At 47.6% G+C, this 15,938-nt stretch overlaps 1 protein-coding gene across 1 annotated transcript in view; it reads right to left on the bottom strand.

Moving 5' to 3' along the window:
• Nucleotides 1–12,544: 12,544 nt before the first annotated feature.
• The window catches only part of LOC308584103 (uncharacterized protein), a 105,446-nt gene continuing 102,052 nt past the window's right edge, over nt 12,545–15,938 (bottom strand). Inside the window, exon 7 of the mRNA XM_081188822.1 lies at nt 12,545–13,178. Within this exon, the coding sequence (XP_081044948.1) occupies nt 13,137–13,178 (42 nt within the window). The 3' untranslated portion in view covers nt 12,545–13,136. The remainder of the gene's footprint in view (nt 13,179–15,938) is intronic.

Here is a 15,938-nt window from a genome sequence, read left to right as displayed (position 1 = left end):
TCTAGGAGAACCCGAACTGGTCCTGCAGGGTTTTTGCTTTGTCTTCCAGGCGGCTCAGATACCTGCTGCTGCCAACACCCATCTCAATGCTCTCCGCATGGCTCTGGCTTCCCCACTGCCCTTCCCTCATCTGGGAGACAGCATATGAACACAGAGGGCAATCTCCTGTTCCAAAACACCTCTTGACAGCTGCTCTTTCAAAACCACAAAACAGAACGTTATCTGGGAATGGGAGACCACATGTGTGCACGTGCAACTGATCAGCACCACATTAATAAATTGGGGGGGGGGCGGGGAGCATAAAACAATTTAAATTAAAGGGGAGGGGGCAGGTTTCCAAAAAGCCAAGATGCGAAAGAAATTTAGTGATGTGCGTTGAAGTTTGGCAGAGTGGTGCTTTTGAAAAGGCCGAGAAACCTCGATTCTGTGAGACAGGCACCCACATTCAGAACATGGAAAGCTCCCTTATACTCATTGATCTATCTAGCTCAGTATCGTCGACACCAGGGGTCAGCAAACTTTTTCACCAGGGGGCCGGTCCACTGTCCCTCAGACCATGTGGGGGGGCCGGACTGTATTTTTTTTGGGGGGGGGGATGAACGAATTCCTATGCCTCACAAATAACCTAGAGATGGATTTTAAATAAAAGCACACATTCTACTCATGTAAAAACACACTGATTTCTGGACCGTCTGCTGGCCAGATTTAGAAGGTGATTGGGCCAGATCCGGCCCCTGGCCCTTAGTTTGCCTATCCATGGTCTGTTGTTGTTGTTTAGTCGTTCAGTTGTGTCCGACTCTTCGTGACCCCCTGGATCAGAGCACGCCAGGCCCTCCTGTCTTCCACTGCCTCCCACAGTTTGGTCAAACTCATGCTGGTAGCTTCGAGAACACTGTCCCACCACCTCGTCCTCTGTCGTCCCCTTCTCCTTGTGCCCTCCATCTTTCCCAACATCAGGGTCTTTTCCAGGGAATGTTATGTTCTCCTGAGGTGGACAAAGTATTGGAGCCTCAGCTTCAGGATCTGTCCTTCCAGTGAGCACTCAGGGCTGATTTCCTTCAGAATGGAGAGGTTTGATCTTCTTGCAGTCCATGGGACTCTCAAGAGTCTCCTCCAGCACCAGAATTCAAAAGCATCAATTCTTTCGCGATCAGCCTTCTTTATGGTCCAGCTCTCACTTCCATACATCACTACTGGGAAAACCAGAGCTTTAACTATACGGACTTATGTCGGTGAGGTGATGTCTCTGCTTTTTAAGATCCATGGTCTACACTAAGGCTAACCTATTGCCCTTCCCCAAGTGGAATTGATAATGCTTTTAGGCCTGTTGGAAAGTTTTGTGTGGGTCTTGCCCTCCCCATTTTTGGCACTGCACCAGCCTAGAGGGTGGCAAAGAGCAGGGGTCTGGCCGACATGCTTGCAACCCCCTGCTGCAAAATGCCTCTTTGGTTCCCTGGCGACTTTTATCCATTGCCCTTATCAGACGTTTATTCATTTACAACTCCCTGACTGCAATAATAATAAAATAAAAGGTTTGGAATTTCAACCCCGTTCTGGCTTCCCGTTGCCAAAAATCCCCCGGCATCACACAGCAAACAAGCGAAGGCTGTCTGGGCAAGAAGCAGCCTTTTGAAAGACCTAAGGGCAATTTTGCACACACACAGAGAGAGGCACACATTTCACTTTTTCTCTTTGCAGCTCAAGACTGCAGAATGGGGAAGGGCCGTGGCTTAGCTGCCTTGCATGCAGAAGGGTCGCCGGTCCCTGGCCATAGCTGTCAACCGCCCCTTATTTGGCGGGAAAGTCCCTTATCCCAGCGCCGTGTCCCGCTGCTGTCCCTTATTGATGATGTCCCTTAAATTTCCCGGGTTTCAAAGGAAACAGCTCCTCTCCCTCCCTCCCTGCCAGCCAGGGAGGAGGGAGGCTCCAGCTGTGTTGCTTGGCTGCGTTGCTCACCCAATAAGGAGTCTGAGAACAACTGGGGGGTGGAGCTTGCATGCCTTGTGCCGATCAAATCGGCCGCCTTGCCTGGGGATTCGCCTTTGCTCAGTGCTTCCCAGCGGAGAGGTGACGGTGGTTTTCCTTGCTGCATCCCCTTTGCTGGGTTGCTGCGCTGTGGGAACCACCGCTTGAGGCTTCGTTTGGCTGCTGGCTGGGCTTTCTGCCTTTGGCTCGGAGGGGCTCAGAAGTCGAACATGCCTGTGCCCAGAAAATTCCTTATTTTGGCTGCTGATTCCTTATTTTCGAGGCTGCTGGTCCCTTATTTTCAAATCTGTAAGTTGACAGCTATGTCCCCAGCAACATCTCCCAGCAGGGCTAGGACATACTCCCTGCCTGAAACCCCAGACAGCAGCTGCCAGTCAGAGTAGATAATGCTTGATTTCCATGGAGGTGCAGGTTACTGCAACAGCCAAGGTAACATTTTCCTGCCTTTGCCGCATTAAGCAGTTGGTCCATTACCTTTCCTGCCCCGACCTGGCCACAGTGATCCATGCGACGGTCACCTCCAGGCTTGACTACTGTAATTCGCTCTACGTGGGGCTGCCCTTGAATCTGTCCCACAAATTCCAGCGGGTGCAGAATGCTGCAGCGAGGCTCCTCATGGGGTCCCTGCCATGGGAGCATTTTCACCCAGTGTTTTACTAGTTGCACTGGCTCCCGGTGAACTATAGGGTCAAGTTTAAGGTGCTGGTTTTGAACTTTAAAGCCCTTTGTGGCTTAAGGCCCTCGCATTTACGGGACCGCCTCTCCTGGTCTGCCCCGCAGAGGACCTTAAGGTCCATGAATAACCATAGTTTAGAGGTCCCGGGCCCTCTAAACTGGAGGAAGTCAGACTATCCTCCACCAGGGCCAGGGCCTTCTCAGTGATGGCTCCTACCTGGTGGAATGCTCTGTCCCAGGAGACCAGGGCCCTTCAGGATTTAAACTCCTTCCGTCAGGCCTGTAAGACAGAGCTATTCTGCCTGGTCTTTAATTTGAACTCAGCCTGATCTTTTATTTCCCTTCTCTTCCCCTCCCCTTTTATGAAGATTACCCGCTCTGAGATCCCACAGCTAATTCTCCCCCAGCCTCCTTGCTGGCCCAAATAGGACTAATTTAGCCAGCTAGCCCTGGGGATATATCTAACTGATTTTTGAATTTTATTGTTATTCATGTTTTTATACTGTATTTTATGCTGCTTTTATAACTAAGTGTTTTAAATTTGTTGTCAGACGCCTGAGCCTGGTTTTTGAACCGGGAAGGGCGGGGTATAAATAAATTATTATTATTATTATTATTATTATTATTATTATTATTATTATTATTATTGCTTTCACCTAGACAAACCACAAGGAGTGAGCCAAAGAGCAAACCTTGGCTACAGCTCCCTACTTTGTAGCCACACCCTGCCTAACGTTAGGGGCGGCCCTGCATGCAATAAATTGAAATAACGTGCACACACATAAACCACAACCCCAATCTCCTTGCAGGGGAGGGGAACCTTGAGCACTGAACTGGCTGCAACGTCTTATGTTCAGCAGCAAGGGATGGGACCTCCCTCTTTTTTTGTGCAAAATCAAATTGTATACAGGTAAAGGTAAAGGGACCCCTGACCATTAGGTCCAGTCATGGCCGACTCTGGGGTTGCGGTGCTCATCTCACTTTATTGGCCGAGGGAGCCGGCGTACAGCTTCTGGGTCATGTGGCCAGCATGACTAAGCCGCTTCTGCCGAACCAGAGCAGCGCACGGAAACACCGTTTACCTTCCTGCTGGAGCGATACCTATTTACCTACTTGCACTTTGACGTGCTTTCGAACTGCTAGGTAGGCAGGAGCAGGGACCGAACAAAGGGAGCTCACCCCGTCACGGGGATTCGAACCACCGACCTTCTGATCGGCAAGCCCTAGGCTCTGTGGTTTAACCCACAGCGCCACCCGCGTCCCTCAAATTGTATATAGCCCACTCAAAATTAATCCACCACAGGGAGTGTTGCTGAGGCTTGGGGAAAGTTCAGCCTGAGATTGTAATGATTTTCTTGAGTTTTGTCTGCCATTCCACCCTGAAGGATGCCAGGGCAGATGGCATCACTACAAAACACTACAAAAATTCCAAATGACTAAAAGCATGTTTTGAATTTCTACAGCAATTCCCAAGCTGATGAAATATGCCGCCCTTCAAGCAGAAATGAACAGAGGTCTCATCTGAATGGCGGCAATGTTGGGGGCAAACAAAATTCAGCGAGGGCAGGGAGGCGGTTCCATCCTCAGGGCACCACCACAGGGAAGGCCCCGCTGCTGGGTCCTGCCTCACAGGCCATGCGCATTGGCAGAACCACCAGCAAAGTCAGGGCCGGCCCCCCATTAGCCTTGGTTGGGCAGTCGCCTCAGGCGGCAACAGCTAGGAGGGACGGCAGATCCGGGCACACCAATCGCTTCCTTCTGTGCTTGTTGGCTGTGGCCACCTAGGAAGAGCGAGGCTTTGGCTGCCGAGGCCTGATCCTGTCTTGCCCCTTTCTTTCTCCGCCACTGCCTTCAGCATGCTGCAACTTCCCCGCAAGGCTGGTCCACCGATGAGGCAGACTGTTATGTACTGAGTTGAATAGGGTTCAAATTGCAGCAGTCTGATTGGTCCTAGAACAATAGGATCCAAAATGCAGCAGTCTGATTGGTCCTAGAACAATAGGATTCAGAATGCAGCAGTCTGATTGGTCCTAGAACAATAGGATCCAAAATGCAGCAGTCTGATTGGTCCTAGAACAATAGGATCCAGAATGCAGCGTTCTGATTGGTCCTAGAACAATAGGATCCAAAATGCAGCAGTCTGATTGGTCCACAGGAGCCACCCAATCCAACTCCAGGTAGAAGTGAATCCGCAACCTGATTGGCCTACAGGAGAATCCTGGAATTAGCCAATCATGTGGGGCCCATTGTATGAATAATGTATATAAAGCAGACATTTTGGGGGAAATTCCATTCCTCCTCACCACTAGGAGCTGAATAAAGAGCATGAAATCCACACTCGACTCCAAGTATATCTCACAGTCTGAGGGAGCCGCCTCAGGCGGCAGAATCCCACAGGGATGCCCTTCTGCTGCTGCTACAGCCGTGTGACCCGTGAGGCTTTGGCAGCATGGCAGCACCATCCTGTTTCACCTCAGGCGGCAAAATGGGATGGGCTACTCCTGCCTCTGCAGGCCGCCTCCAAAGAAGGTGGAAGCACTGGGAGGTTGGCAGAGGAAGCAGAGGCAGGGGGGTGGACGAGGAGTCGGGGCGCCATTTTCTATTTTGCCTCGGGCGGCAAAATGTCTTGGGCCGGCCCTGAGCACAGCCTCGCTTGCCAGCCTTCAGGCTGGTCCCTATTGGGGGAGATGGCGCCTGTCAGAGCTGCTTCAAGATCCTAGCTCACAGAGGATCACGCTAGCCAGCGGTCATTAAGTAAAAGTCTTTATTGAATTACAGTTTCCATTCTCACGCTGCTGTCTGCAACTCTACGTCTACTAGCTAGATCGGCGAGGCTCCGTCTGAGTCTCCGCCCCGTGCGCACCAACTTAATATCCTAGCCTTGCTCCACCTTTTCCTCCTGACTGTCCTCCTCTGGGTCCCTCTACCCCCCGGGGCTTCTTCCTTCCGGGATTCTTCTGACGCTGACCCGGACCCTTCTGCCTCCTTGCGCCGGGCTTTAGGACCCGGTTCCCTTTCGGGGCTGCTCACTGCGCCGCCTTCCTCTGCATTTGAACTTGGCGCGCGCGCCCAACCTTCCACTTTCCTCTTAACCGTTTCCTCGCTCCCCGATGGAGGTGTGGCCACTCCTGACTCCTGCCCTCCCTCCTGTGGTGAGCTGCCAGCGCTTCCCTCCTGGCTCCTTTCCTCTTCCCTGCTTCCTGGCGGTGACGCTGGTCCCGATTTCCAGCTGCTCCCCCCTGAGTCTCCTCTGGCTCTATCTTCCTGGGGTGCCTCCCTAGACTCCCCCCTTGCCCTGGCCACTGGTGCTCCTTTCTGTGAATCCTCTGATTCACTGGAAAGACTGGGAGATCTCGGGTCGTCGTCATCACTCATCCTTTCCTCTGTCTCCTCCCCTTCGCTCTCTGTTTCCTCCCTTGCCCGTGCCTCTGCACCTAAACCCCTGACAGCGCCTGTGTCTTTAAAAGCCATGTTTGCCGCCTGGAAGGAGAGCGCGGCAAACATGGCCAGCCTTGCTGGATCACACATGACAAACACAGGAATATAATCAAGCACTAAGTGACCGTAATCCCCGCACTCAGATCCAGCCGGTTATTAAAGTACAAAAGGGCAAATGGAGGCCAGAGGTCGGGGCAGTGAACCGTGGGCAGACAAGAGAATCGCGGAGGGCATCTGCGCGCAACCGCCGCCGTTTCCAGGCCACGCTTCCTGCGGCTCAGATGCTCCGGCTGCCAATTTTGCACTGCTATCCGGTCAATCTTTTCTGCTTGATCGCTCTGCAGCCCAACAGACAATCTGGCTGATAGGACTCTTCGTGTTTTTTTTTTTTGCAAAGATCAGATAAGCCGGGGCACATCGAATCGTAGGATCACATGCTTCACTCTTACAGCAAAGTAATGAATTACTGTATTTTAATATTTTGCTGGAGGCTGCCCAGAGTGGCTGGGGAAACCCAGCCAGATGAGCGGGGTATAAATAAATAATAATAATAATAATAATAATAATAATAATAATAATAATAATTGCTTTAGTTTAGATTGGATGCTTTAGTTGGGATTCGATAACCCTTGGACTCCCAGCTCTACAATTCTATGATTCTATGATTATGTATTTAGAGTAGTTTATTATTATTATTATTATTATTATTATTATTATTATTATTATTATTCGAGTTTTATTATTATTATTATTATTAGGGATTTACATACATTATATTATCTCCTTTACATACATTATATTATCTCCTTCCAATTTTTAAATTTCCCATACATTTTTTCCCCTTCCCCTCCCCTCCCCTCCCATCCCCCTCACCCATATCCATTGGAAGGGTTCAAACAATTATCCTCAGCCACGGGCCTAGCCTCTTTAGTTTCCACCAAATGTCTTTTGTTCCAGTAGTTTTTATCCATTCAAGATAGGGGTTCCATCTGTTCCTTATCGCGGTGGACTTGACCTTGCATGTTGTTTCCTGTGACGTGACTGAGACAATGTCCAACTGAATAAAGGTAAAGGGGTAAAGGGTCCCCTGACCCTTTAGGTCAGGTCCAGTCATGGCCGACTCTGGGGTTGCGGCGCTCATCTCGCTTTATTGGCCGAGGGAGCCGGCATACAGCTTCCGGGTCATGTGGCCAGCAGGACTAAGCCGCTTCTGGCGAACCAGAGCAGCGCACAGAAACGCCGTTTACCTTCCCACCAGAGCGGTACCTATTTATCTACTTGTACTTTGACGTGCTTTTGAACTGCTAGGTAGGCAGGAGCAGGGACCGAGCAACGGGAGCTCACCTCATTGTGGGATTCGCACCGCCGACCTTCTGATCGGCAAGTCCTAGGCTCTGTGGTTTAACCCACAGGTTCAAACAAATAACTATTCCATGCCTCTACTGTCCATTTTTCTCTATCTTTCCAACCTAAAACTATTGCTGCCTTTCCCATAATATCATAGCTCTGAAGGTAAACTGGTCCCCTTTCTCTATAGCCATGTTTCCAATTATACCCATTGTCATGAAATCAAAGTCTATTGAAAGCTTCCCTTTAAAAATTTCATTAATAACCTTTAGGATTTTATTCCAGAATTCCTTTACCTCTGGGCAGTCCCAGTACATATGGGAAAACCATCCCTTGACTTGTTTACCATGCCAACAGTTAGAATTCAATCCTGCTACCATATTAGCTAGCTGGGCCAGAGTTCTGTACCATTTTAGAAAGAATTTTAATTCCAGCTCTCTAAATTTGCTTACTTTAATCTTATCTATTCCTTTCATTCTCTTTCCAACCGTTGATTCGCTAGCTTGTTCTTCCTTACTCCACATCTTTTGAATAAGTTGAGTTGTCTGTTTCTTATTTGCGATCATTCTCTTATAGATTTTACCTATCGTTCCTTGTATTTAGAGTAGTAAACTGCCTTCGAAGAGTCTCCCCTTGTGGCGTTGTGGTTAGAGTGCTGGACTGCGACTTGGCAGAGCAGGGTTCGAATTCCCGTTCAGCCATGAAGTTCCTTGGGTGAGCTTGGGCCAGTCACTGCCTCTCAGTTTAACCTTCCTCCCAGGGTTGCTGTGAAGAGAGGAGGATGAGAACTATGCCTGCCCCTCTGAGCTCCTTGGAAGAAACATGGGATACGCATGCAAATAATAATAATAATAATAATATTTCATGACATTTATTTCTACTACCACTACTCCAACTGTTACATGTTACCCACCTTGCAAGCAACAAGTAGTCCCACTTGGACTACTTCAATGCACTCTACGTGGGGCTACCTTTGAAGGTGATCCGGAAACTGCAATTAATCCAGAATGCGGCAGCTAGACTGGTGACTGGTAGCGGCTGCCAGGACCACATAACACCGGTCCTGAGAGATCTGCATTGGCTCCCAGTACGTTTCTGAGCACAATTCAAAGTGTTGGTGCTGACCTTTAAAGCCCTAAACGGCCTCGGCCCAGTATACCTGAAGAAGCGTCTCCACCCCCATCGTTCTGCCCGGACGCTGAGGTCCAGCTCCAAGGGCCTTCTGGCAGTTCCCTCATTGTGAGAAGCAAAGCTACAGGGAACCAGACAGAGGTGAAGGAAATAAGCAGCTATCTTATCTTTAAAAGACATCTGAAGGCAGCCCTGTTCAGGGAAGTTTTTAATGTTTAATGCTGTACTGTTTTTAACATTTGATTGGGAGCCGCCCAGAGTAGCTGGGGAGACTCAGCCAGATAGGCGGGGTATAAATATATTATTATTATTATTATTATTATTATTATTATTATTATTATTATTATTATTAACATTTCCTAGATGTATCAGTAAAACACTATAAAATGCAACAGGAAAACAAGCAAGTGAAGGTTGCCTTGTTGGATGGTCCTGTTCAGGGTGCCAGCCAGCCAGATTTGCCTGATCCCAGGATACTCCATTCCATTCCCAGCTGCCACCCTCCCTCAGCACCCAGCAGAGCATATTCAGTCCCCACAGGGCTCTTTTTCTTTTTTTAAAAAGATATTTATTAAAGTTTTTTAAAATATAACAATGAAAAAAATAAAAATAAAAAGAAACAAGATACAAAATACAACATAAAAACAGTTAAAAAACAAATAATTTTCCATAATATATCTTCCTTACGCTTATTTCCCCAGACCTCCTCATACCTCCCCCACAGGGCTCTTTTTCAGAAGAGGGAGAGTTCCCCCTCAAAAAGATGTCTTGTGCTTCTGCAGACTTCTGCAGTTTCCCTCCAAATTTCCTTATGCTCCCTCGTAACATTAGAACTTGCAGAAATCCACTGACCCTGAAGATTCAGGACAGATTAAAGAAAGCCCTTCGTCATGCAGAGCACACACTGCGGAACTCACTGCCACAGTGACGGCCAGAGGCGTAGGAAGGTCAGGTGGTACCCAGAACATTTCTTGCCACCCCCCCCATTGAATTATTTTTTTAAAAAAATTGCCTGCAGAAATGGTTTTACGTTATTTCATATTTTCTTACAAAGGAATGTGGATTCTGAGCCTCTGATAACAATTAGGCGACTATGGACAGATACTTAAATCTACAGGGTGAGTTGTCTTTTGGATTGTGTTATTTTATTTATATTTGTTGTTTATTTATTTAATAAAATCTATTTTTAAAAAACCTGCAAAGCTGTTTACCAAAACAAAAAACACAAAAAACCACAGCAGCGAAATCAAGAAAAATTAACAACCCTGCTTTAAAACATACAAAAGCTACAATATTAAGATTAAAATTACTTCAACTTCCTAAGCAGTAATAAAGGTAAAGGGTAAAGGGACCCCTGACCATTAGGTCCAGTCGCGGCTGACTCTGGGGTTGCGGTGCTCATCTCACTTTATTGGCCGAGGGAGCCGGCATACAGCTTCCTGGTCATGTGGCCAGCATGACTAAGCCGCTTCTGGCGAACCAGAGCAGCGCACGGAAACGCCGTTTACCTTCCCGCCAGAGCGGTACCTATTTATCTACTTGCACTGCGTGCTTTCGAACTGCTAGGTTGGCAGGAGCAGGGACCGAGCAACGGGAGCTCACCCCGTCGCGGGGATTCGAACTGCCGACCTTCTGATCGGCAAGTCCTAGGCTCTGTGGTTTAACTCACAGCGCCACCCACGTCCCTTAGGGCAGTAATAGTTCCTTGATAATTTGTCACCCCCCTCCATGATGGCACTTTGGGCGGACCTCCCCCCATTCCTACTCCCCTGGTGACGGCCACCAGCTCGGCTGGCTTTAAAAGAGGATTAGACAAATTCATGGAGGAGGAGAAGAGGGCTAGCGATGGCTACTAGGCAGGATGGCAAAGCTCTGAACGTCTCTTTGTTGATTAGAATGTGATCCTGATAGTTTGCCTGATATTAGGCGAACTAATATCAGTGTACTGGAAGAAGCAAAGATCACCAGTGTCGAAGCAATGATTCTTCAACACCAACTTCGTTGGACTGGTCATGTTGTGCGGATGCCTGATTATCATCTTCCAAAGCAGCTACTCTATTCCGAACTTAAAAATGGAAAGCGTAATGCTGGTGGTCAACGAAAGAGGTTTAAAGACTCTCTCAAGGCAAATCTAAAAAATTGTAGTATAAACACCGACAACTGGGAAACACTGGCCTGCGAGCGCTCCAGTTGGAGAAGAGCCTTGACCAAAGGTGTCATGGGCTTTGAAGACACTCGAACTCAGGACGCAAGGGAGAAATGTGCTAAGAGGAAGGGACACTTGGCAAATCCACACCGTGATCAACTCCCGCCCGGAAACCATTGTCCCCACTGTGGAAGGACATGTGGATCCAGAATTGGCCTCCACAGTCACTTACAGACTCATTGTTAAAACCGTGTTTATGGAAGACAGTCTTACTCGGCTACGAGGGATCGTCAAAGAAGAGATCCTGATAATGCCAAGGTTGCTGGTTTGATCCTCATATGGGACAGCTGCATATTTCTGCATTGCAGGGGGTTGGACTGGATGACCCCACAGGGTCCCTTCCAACTCTACAGCTGCCGAACTGTGAGCAAAGGCGCCCCTTATTCCAGGCAATATCCAGGCACCACAGCTGCATTTGCAAGTCACAATAAAACTGGTTTCTCCATCCCGGTGCCCTCCAGATATTCTGGACCACGACTCTGACCAGGGCTGATCCATCGGCTTTTTCTTGTGTTCTTACATTCCATGCTCAGTAACTGCCAGTGCTCTCCGCCAAGCAAGGACCACAACATCTGGGCTGCCCCAGATCCCGAATTCTGAATGGCTTGCCATTGTTTCCCGTTCCAGCAGTGCCTCAACATAATGTCCCTTTGTCGTTTTACAAGGCAGATAGAGCTGCGCTGAGGGAAAGTCTTTGGGGTGGAGGGGAGAAGGGAACTGGGGCAGAAGACAATGGCCTCATTGATATTCCCGTGTTGGGGGCAGGGTCACGCGTTGGGGGCATATGCATTCGTATTTTCTTCCTAGAATGCGTCTGGCTGCTGAAAACAGCATGAATAATCATTTTTCAAAAAATGACCAAAGGACAAGTTTGCAATCCAAAATGTTAAGAGTAGTAACACACCTCTCATCTCAATGCACAAGCTTCAGGCAGCCTGATAAGATTATCTGTGAATAACTTACCAAATATTTGCAAATGCGGTATCTATCTATCTATCTATCTATATCTATCTATCTATCTATCTATCTATCTATCTATCTATCTATCTATCTATCATCTATCTATCATCTATCTATCTATCATCTATCTATCTATCTATCTATCTATCTATCTATCTATCTACCTATCTATCATCTATCTATCTATCTATCTATCTATCTATCTATCTATCATCTATCATCTATCATCTACAGTGGTACCTCTGGTTACAGATGCTTCAGGTTACATACGCTTCAGGTTACAGACTCTGCTAAGCCAGAAATAGTACCTCGGGTTAAGAACTTTGCTTCAGGATGAGAACAGAAATCGTGCTCCGGCGGTACGGCGGCAGTGGGAGGCCCCATTCGCTAAAGTGGTGCTTCAGGTTAAGAACAGTTTCAGGTTAAGAACGCACCGCCGGAACGAATTAAGTACTTAACCCAAGGTACCACTGTATCTATCTATTTAAAAAACTGGAGCATCATGGACTGGGAGTCCTTGTGCAAAAGCCCCTTTGAATTCAAGCCACACATGTTGGTTCGCACATCCTCAGGAAAGCTCCATGCAACAGGCTTCTGTTGTGCCCATTTTGCAGATGAGCACTGAGGCTGGGAAAGCGAATTCCCTGAGACCATCCAGGGAGTTCGCGGCCAAGACTGGAACAAACATACCTTTTGCCAAGTAGGCACAGCAACTCTCTTAGCGCTTCTTCATGCAACTTAACATAAAAGTCTGGAAACGGAAAGCCCCCGGATAAAACCCTTCTTTTTAAAAAGAGTTCCTTCTGTGGTTTCCAGCTGATAATTTTATTGGTTTATTCTCTTCGTAAACTGCTTTGAGGTTTTTTCCGTTTGCTTGTTTTTACAATCAGGCGGTGCATAAATTTTGTGAAATAAATAATAAATAAATGTAGGATTAACTTTTGATCATTGCATTATTATTATATTTAGTGTTGTGCTCCAGCGATATTAAAAAGTTTTATTATAAACAATTGCAATCACCGACGCGCTTGTGGAAAATGCGGGGTATAAATAACAAGGGTGTGGCTGTGCTTGTTTTGAGCCCGAGTCTATTGTTCCACGTGACAACAAGCTCCCGTGCGACTCTTGGAAGACCCACGGACCACCACAACCCCCGCACCCTACGACAGAACACCACCACCATCCAAAGCCCTCCACCCTTCAGGTCCCGTGGAAAATGTCTACTGGGGCAGAGGAGAACTCAACTCCTGAAATGCTTTCTGGGTCCCAAAATCCTTTCCACCTGCCCTCCGTCCGAGGAGCCTGGAAGGAGCCTTGACAGCTCTGGGGGGCATGTGTGTCTCCAGTCTTTTCCAGAGTCTTGCCTCTGCTCTTCCGTCACCCCGGCCTCGGTTCATACCTCCGCTGGCGCGATAGCACCCGGCGTCTCGCCTCCCTGTGGAAAGAGAGAAAGAAGGGGAATGAGGAAAGCAAAGCCTGAGGGTTTACCGTATTTTTCGCTCCATAAGACGCACCTAGTTTTTAGAGGAGGAAAACAAGAAAAAAAATTATTCTGAACGAAACAGTGGATGTATGATTTTTGTGGTTCATGCTGTGGCCACAGACATGTGATTTGACGGTGAGTTTGGGGTGACCCAATGCAAAAATCCAGAGAATCCATGTGGATCCATGCTTTGTAACCACATTTTTGTGCCACTGCGACCCCACGAAACAATGGGTGCGTGATTTTTTTGATGCAGGTTGTAGCCATGGACATGCTATGTGATCTGATGGTGAATTTGGGGTGGCCCAATGCAAAAATCCTGAGGATCCATGGGCTTTTACCTCCCCCCTCCCAGGCAGCCTCCTTTATCGCTAGCGTCCCTTATCTCCCTCCCGATCACTTACCGATCAGCTGCTTCCTTTCAACACCCCCTTCCCTCTTGTTTGCCTTAGTGTCTTTTCCTTAGCTGGAGCACTTTTTTGCTCCTCCTTTTCTTCTAATTTCTCTCCTCATTGCTTTAGTCTTCCTGTCTCCTCTCCTTGCAAGTTTGCTGTCTTTGCCTCCCCCCTCCCAGGCAGCCTCCTTTATTGCTAGCATACCTTATCTCGCTTCCGATCGCTTGCAATTAGTGGCTTTGTTTCAACACCCATTTCCCTCTTTCAAAAAAATAAATAAAAGCATGATCTGCTTTTCACCCCTGGGCAATTCAGCTCCAGGGACCACACATTTGCTCCATAAGACGCACAGACATTTCCCCTTACTTTTTAGGAAGAAAAGGGTGTGTCTTATGGAGTGAGAAATACAGTATGTCATTCCTTCCAAATGAACATGCATGTATCTGAAAGACCACCTCTCCCTACAGACCCTTTTTGCCAGCTGAGATGGGGCCCTCTTAGTAATTCTTCAGAGACTCAGAGCAGGGCCTCCTGGCAGAGGGCCTTTTCTGTGGTGGCCCCAAGCTGCGGAAGTTGTGTCTGGCACCTTCCTTATGCCGCTTATGATGGAGACGTTCCTCTTTTGACACTTGAAGTGTATGTTTTTAGGATCCGCCTTCTTTTTACGCTCGTTAGTTGTTTGAAACTGTTTTTAATGCTGTGTTTTAATGCTATAACCTACCCTGGGACCTTAGGATGACGGGCAGGTAGTTAATAATGATGATAATGATTATCAAAATAGTAGTGGAGAGTGCCCAGCGTTGCTCAGGAATTCTAAGAACCGCCCCTCCCCAAATCAGTATATTTTTGAAATCCGTGGTTGAAATCCATGTAGTTTTGAAATGTTCAGCCTTTTTGGAAAACCTGGTGTTTGATCTCAGGAATGATAATGAAAACATTTGCTGCCAATATAATAATAATAATAATAATAATAATAATAATAATAATAATAATAATAATAATATATTATTTATACCCCGCCCATCTGGCTGAGTTTCCCCAGCCACTCTGGGAGGCTCCCAACAGAATATTAAAATACAATAGTCTATTAAACATTAAAAGCTTCCCTAAACAGGGCTGCCTTCAGATGTCTTCTAAAAGTTTGGTAGCTGTTGTTCTCTTTGACATCTGGTGGCGGGTGCCACCACCGAGAAGGACCTCTGCCTGGTTCCCTGTAACTTGGCTTCTCACAGCTAAAGATGCCAGAAGGCCCTCAGAGCTGGACCTCAGCATCCGGGCAGAACGATGTGGGTGGAGACGCTCCTTCAGGTATACTGGACCGATACCTTACATTTCCAGTATTTTACATTTTGTTAAAACCAATGCAGTTCTATACAGTTCAGTCCAATGTCTTGATTCCAAATGGTGCTCAGTTGTCTCCAAACCCAGAGGGAATCTGCTCCCTGGTCTCAGGAACCACCATGCAAAATTTGGGTATAATATTTGGTGGAGATTCCTGCATTGCAGGGGGCTGGACTAGATGAACCTGGGGACCCCTTAGAACTCTACTACTCTATGATATCTTACGAGTTGCCAAAACGTATCGTCTGCATATTGTTTCAGGAAGTGCAAATTTGGTCTGTTCTCGTTGAGATACAAACCGTGCGAACTTGCCGTGTGAACTTTCTCCTCCATCCCTCCTCGTGAACATCAAACTCCCACCCCCATTTCTGTTTGCAGTGTCATGTGACATGGCATGGCGTTATCAACGGAGGTGATACAGGGTTGCACCCTGTTATGTACTGAGTTGAATAGGATCCAAAAGGCAGCAGTCTGATTGGTCCTAGAACAATAGGATTCAGAATGCAGCAGTCTGACTGGTCCTAGAACAATAGGATCCAGAATGCAGCAGTCTGATTGGTCCACAGGAGCCACCCAATCCAACTCCAGGTAGAAGTGAATCCCCAACCTGATTGGCCTACAGGTGAATCCCAGAATTAGCCAATCACGTGGGGCCCACTGTGTGAATAATGTATATAAAGCAGACATTCTGGGGGAACTTCCATTCCTCCTCACCACTATGAGCTGAATAAAGAGCATGAAATCCACTCCCAACTCTGAGTATATTTCATACCCCATGCTATGTGTGCCCTGGGAGGGGTGGTACCAGCTCAAGCAAGATGAAATCTAGTGTGGATTGCACACTACCTTTGAAGGTGACCCGGAAACTGCAATTAATCCAGAATGCGGCAGCTAGACTGGTGACTGGGAGTGGCCGCCGGGACCACATAACACCGGTCTTGAAAGACCTACATTGGCTCCCAGTACATTTCCAAGC

Source organism: Podarcis bocagei, assembly GCF_964188305.1.
Source record: "Podarcis bocagei genome assembly, chromosome: 3".
Lineage (NCBI taxonomy): Eukaryota > Metazoa > Chordata > Lepidosauria > Squamata > Lacertidae > Podarcis > Podarcis bocagei.
The sequence above is the reverse complement of the archived record's forward strand: the minus strand, read 5'-3'. Positions and strand labels throughout refer to the sequence as shown.